Source organism: Coregonus lavaretus (assembly GCF_964263955.1).
Source record: "Coregonus lavaretus genome assembly, chromosome: 31".
Taxonomy (NCBI): domain Eukaryota; kingdom Metazoa; phylum Chordata; class Actinopteri; order Salmoniformes; family Salmonidae; genus Coregonus; species Coregonus lavaretus.
This window is the reverse complement of record NC_140018.1, coordinates 5478439-5484438: the sequence shown is the minus strand read 5'-3', so window position 1 is coordinate 5484438 and position 6000 is coordinate 5478439. Positions and strand designations below refer to the sequence as shown.

The following is a 6000-nucleotide window of genomic DNA, read 5'->3' as shown; positions in this document are numbered from 1 at the left end:
TCACGTTTCCAGGCTACGGCTTTCCTCAGGACTGGGCTGTTGTGAGGCCAGCTGGAGGTAGGTGTGACCAGACCCAGAACACTCCTGCAGGTGAATCGGCACCTCCTCTGGTCCTCCTGTTCCTTTCCTGTCAGTGTCTCTCTTTTTACCCCTCCGGCCCTGGTGGCACACCCCATTGCTACCCTTCGACCTGACTGCTTGCCCTCTGAAGAGCTGCGCCCGATGCTGGCACAGCCCCATCTTACTGAGCAGGATAAAGACGTCCCCCCTGAAAGCCTTGGTAAAGATGGCGTACAGGAAGGGGTTGGCACAGGAGTTGAGAGGGTAGAAGAGCACCAGTAGGATCTTAGAGTTGGACACGGTGATAAGCGGCCGGTCCACAACGGCCGACATGGCGTAAAACGAGATGGGCGCCATACACAGGAAGTCAGTGAAGATGAGGACGGCCATGCGTTTGGCGATGTTGGTGTCTTTAGACCCGGAGCGGTAGTAAGGGTTGTGCACAGCACCGTAGATCTTGATGTAACAGGCACAGATCACCAGGAATGCCAGGATGTTTAGGATCAGGACTGAGACGATGTAGACCTGGGCCACGGTGGACTGGGTGTCCATGGGCAGGCAGATACTGACCTGATAGATAAAGATAAAATAAATCATCAATCAATACATCAATCAATCAATACATACATAAAGAAAGAAAATAAAGAACAAAATCAATGGATCCTTGAATCAACCAATCAATTAATCAATACTGACCTTCTGGTAGCTGCTAACCCCCACTAGGGGGAGCACCGCTAGGAGGAGGCAGAACAACCATCCAGCCAGCATCACAGCAGTAGCGTGGGGCAGACGCAACTTCCTGTCCAGCCTCATGGCGAACGTTATCGCGTACCACCTCTCTAGCGTAATCACCGTCAGCGTATACACCGACAGCTCGCTGGCGAACACCGTGAAGAACCCCGCCAACCTGCAGCCCGGTCCCGTCTGCCAGTCGATGGCATGGTTGTAGTACTCTGCCCGGGTGTGAAGGTCCACAGAGGCGATGAGGAGGAGATATATCCCCATGCAGAGGTCAGCGAAGGCCAGGTGACACATGAGGAAGCGTGAGACGGAGAGCTTGTAGTGGGAGGTGAGGAGGACCAGTAGCACCACCATGTTACCTACTACAGCCAGCAGAGACACAAACCACACAGACACACGCAGGAAGCTGAAGCCCATGATGTCCTCGCACGGGTTGAACTCGTCAGGTGCAGGGGCGCAGATCACCTCCTCGCCCTCCTCACAGACCACGTAGTCGTAGCGACTGTCAAAGTCCTGGCTGGTGCCCTCCTGCGGGTTCTGTGAGATGAGATAAGACAAGACATACTGTATTGTCAATTGCCTTGCTCAAGTGCACAATGGCAGGACATGGTATCAAGGATACTTAAAAAAGATATAGATTTAATTTTTCATTCCTTTCCACTCCACATACAAAGTTATACATATGAACAACAACTTACAGATACACACAATAACTACATCTCATCTTCCCAGACCCGCATGCTCACACCCCTGTCCCTAGTACCTCCATGCTCACACCCCTGTCCCTAGTACCTCCATGCTCACACCCCTGTCCCTAGTACCTCCATGCTCACACCCCTGTCCCTAGTACCTCCATGCTCACACCCCCGTCCCTAGTACCTCCATGCTCACACCCCTGTCCCTAGTACCTCCATGCTCACACCCCTGTCCCTAGTACCTCCATGCTCACACCCCCGTCCCTAGTACCTCCATGCTCACACCCCCGTCCCTAGTACCTCCATGCTCACACCCCCGTCCCTAGTACCTCCATGCTCACACCCCCGTCCCTAGTACCTCCATGCTCACACCCCCGTCCCTAGTACCTCCATGCTCACACCCCCGTCCCTAGTGCCTCCATGCTCACACCCCCGTCCCTAGTACCTCCATGCTCACACCCCCGTCCCTAGTGCCTGCATTGTTGTTTGCCACTTAAATTGTATCAATTTGTTTTTCATTGTGTTAATGGATGGCAGATTGATTGCTTTCCAAGTTTTTAGTATACGTATTTTCAAGGTGAGTGATAAAAAGAGGATCATCCAGCCCATTGGGTATCTCACTACACTCCCATATGCCATGTCTTGAAATATGCAGACAGACGGATTAAAAGTACGTTTACATTGTAATACTTCTGACAGCCAACTTCCTAGCTCCGCCCATAACTTCCAGACCTTATAGCATTCCCAGAAAGCATGGATCATTGAGTCATTATTAGTTTTACATTTAAGACATTTCTGAATTTTGTCTCTTGTATAATACATTCATTTATACTAGGTTAAGAGTACATTTTCATTCTGTAATATCATTAGATATGCTCCAACTTTCTGTCCGTCTTGTGCCAACATAAGTTATTTTTAAGTCTTGGTTCCAATAGTTTATATTTTTTTCTAAGAGATTGTCAGTTGGATATGCTCTCTGCAAGGTTTTGTATATCTTCCCTATCATATGAATATCCTTCTCTGACTCAAATAAGATTCCCTCAAGGTTGCTCTGATTTCAGATCAACATTTTGTGATATGTAACTTTTAAGTATTAAAGATACCAATGATATCAATACTAGCAACCCTCTGGTTTCTGGCCCACTCCCCAACAGATTTTCCCCAGTCAGTGCTGGGATTCAAACCGGTGACCCTCTCTTACCTTCAGCGTCTCCCCGAAGCCCACGTCATCGTCCGGCTGCCCCCCAAAGTAAGCATGGTAGTGGAGGCTGCTGTGGAAGTCTCTCCGGGGGTCTCCCTGGGTATCTTTCAACACACCATCTTTGAAGCCCCCCTCGCTGGGCTCCTGGTCGGCTGTGTCTGCAGTGGGGTCTCCCTGGGTATCTTTCAACACACCATCTCTGAAGCCTCCCTCTCTGGGCTCCTGGTCGGCTGTGTCTGCAGTGGGGTCTCCCTGGGTATCTTTCAACACACCATCTCTGAAGCCCCCCTCGCTGGGCTCCTGGTCGGCTGTGTCTGCAGTGGGGTCTCCCTGGAGGGATGGGACTGTGAGAAGACCCATGGACCTCTTCTGGTGCTGGTCGTAGAACGCTGTCAGGTTGCAGATGATGTACTCCAGGTATCTGCAATATCAAAAGAGACACGAACTGTCTAAGGGAGTTTCTCTTTCTACTTCTGATTGTGCTTTCAGGTCTAGGCCGGGTTACTGAAAAGCCTTTTGTGACTTGTGACACGTGTGACTTTGACGAAGGGCTTTATTAATACAGTTTGATTGAGATCAAATTTGATTGATAGATGAATGTGTTTTTGTGAGCAATAATTATTTTAAGTGAAAGAATCAGTATGAAAAAAATAAAATAATGTATGCAGTCACTAACTGTAAGTCACTCTGGATAAGAGCGTCTGCTAAATGACTAAAATGTAAAATGAGTATGTGACGGACATTGTAAGGTGCTACATGAAATGGTGAATGCAAACCAATACATCCAAAATAATTCAGCTTGAAGCCTTGACTTCAAAATACCTCTTCATACACTCCTGGGTCCCACTATCATATTATTATGTATTATTATTATTATTATTATTATTATTAATATTATTATTTACATACCCAGTTAAAGAAGAAAATCTGATTCAGATGTTGGTCTTCCTACAATAACAGTGTTGACTGACAGTAATTAAAGCTGCATAATATAAAAATTATAGGTAAATGCGTCAGAGTTGATTTCACGCCAACATCCACACTGAAGAAGTACAGCTGTGCTATTCAACAACCATTAATCATACTGTAACTGTACGCAATACAGAGCAATACACACTACCACAGTACAGTACAGTACAATACCAGGGTTGGTAGGTATTGTACTTCACTCAATCATTTGCTTTTCATTTCCCAAACCATCAAAGTCCAGTTTACCTGGTATTGGGTCTACAGTTTAAAGGAGCCAAGTGTTATTTATTTACAAACTCCTAGACAGACTAACAAATTACCATGTGTCAAGCACACAAACAGCAACTCAACAACAACATCAACAAACACAAGTTGCAAGCCTTTCTAGCCTGATCCCAGACCTGTTTGTGCTGTACGGTCAACTCTTACGGTCGTTGCTATGTTTGGATTGACAATGACCATAGGAGTTGGCAAGAAAGCACAAACAGGTCTGGGACCAGGCTAAGGCCTTTCACATCTCCCATATGATTTAACTCACATAGAATTAGAATACTAGAATGGACATGAGCCTTTTTATGACGGTATAACGGTTAGCCAATTTGGTAAGGGAGTTTGTCAGCCAGTGCTGTGATAAGATTTTGTATAAAACAATGAATTTGAAGATGATCTGCACAGTATTTGTATTAGCTAGCTAGACAGTTTTAGTGCAATGATTCCGTACATTTTCAAATTTACTGCCAATATGCCAACATTCCATACAAACAATGCAGTCGATCCACAGTCATACACTGGCTGAAACCAGTTGATGATAGGACAAGTTGTAAATGCAACAAGTACTGATCTTGTATCATATATTATACAATGGGTGGGTCTAACCCTGAATGCTGATTGGTTAAAACCGCATTCCAGCCGGTGTCTATTCCATAGGTTACCACCGGCTAAATCTATGATGTTAAAATGTCTATTTACTTGACTTCGTCTAACAGCACCCGTGCCAATATATCCTCCAAACACCGGCTTTCTGGCATTATTACTTAAATAGCACTTTCCAAGAAACTAAAATGTAGACATTTCTGGTCTGTTTACATAATATATATATATATATAAACTATGTAGTTTATAAAGGTTTTATACAAATGTTCTGTATGAATAGCCTCTAAAATATATTATATGGATTATAAATATAATATATTTTGGACTAAAATATAATATATTTATAATTCATATAATATATTTTAGAGACTATTTATACAGAAAATTGTTATAGTTTATACAGGTTTTATACACATTTTCTGCATAAATAGCCTCAAAAATTTTATTTAATAGTAATTTAATTTAATCTCTATGCTAACTCACCCTCGTTTCTTCTTGAGGTTCTTGAAGCCGCAGCAGTGAGAGGGGTAAGTGAGGTCAGCGGTGGTCAAGTGTTTGAAGGTTTTGATTGGCGGCAGCTTCTTTAGGTTCCAGGCGCTGCGGGCCATTAGCTCCCTGAGAGACTCCAGCCCTGCCGTGGGGAGGGACGACACCGCCGTTAGGGATACGTCACTGTCAGGGAAGACAGAGTGGACAGCTGGAGGTTACTGAGGGTTCATAAAGGGGTCCTGACATTCAGGGTTCATAGAGAGTTAATAACAGGTCATAACAGTTCATAATAGTTCATACAGAGACATGCCACTGTTAGGGAACACAAAGGACAAGTAGAGCTCATAGAGGGTTCATACGGAGTTAATATAGAGTTCATTAACAGTAAATAACAGTTCACACCACTGCCAGGAAATGGAGACGACAGCTGGAGGTGACACAGGGTCATAGAGAGTTCATACAGCTGGGGTCACACATATTAGGTCCCCTATAACATGGGAGAATGTGTGTGTGTGTGTGTGTGTGTCACATGTGTGTGTGTGCCACGTGTGTGTCTGTGTGTGTGTCAGTTTGTGTGTGTCAGTTTGTGTGCGTCGATGTGTGGTGTGTGTGTGTGGAAGTGATGGAATGGTATTCGGAATCATAGGCCAAGGTGGTTCATAGACTTCACTAAAGCAGGTAAAGCCTAGTCATGGTTCATAGACTTCACTAAAGCAGGTAAAGCCTAGTCATGGTTCATAGACTTCACTAAAGCAGGTAAAGCCTAGTCATGGTTTATGTTTGCACTGTTTATGACAGCAACACCTCCTCACCTTCTACTTGTTTTCATATGCATGACTACTCGTTTTGTGCATTCTCCAAATCGGAGATAAATATTTTTGCCAAATGCCTATTTATTCGCCAATTGTTAGAAAAATACCAAGCCTACATCTGGTTCCCTCAACAGAGTGTCCACCACTTTTCCATTGTCTT

The 6000-nt window shown here is 44.7% G+C and overlaps 1 protein-coding gene across 1 annotated transcript in view; it reads right to left on the bottom strand.

Annotated features, from left to right (window-relative positions):
• LOC311107019 (thyrotropin receptor-like) overlaps positions 1-6000 on the bottom strand; it is a gene marked incomplete at both ends in the record, with an annotated part of 35300 nt that continues 29300 nt past the window's right edge. Inside the window, 5 exons of the mRNA XM_084149472.1 lie at positions 1-630; positions 757-1338; positions 2698-2811; positions 2968-3118; positions 5023-5211. Of these exons, the coding sequence (XP_084005598.1) occupies positions 1-630; positions 757-1338; positions 2698-2811; positions 2968-3118; positions 5023-5211 (1666 nt within the window). The remainder of the gene's footprint in view (positions 631-756; positions 1339-2697; positions 2812-2967; positions 3119-5022; positions 5212-6000) is intronic.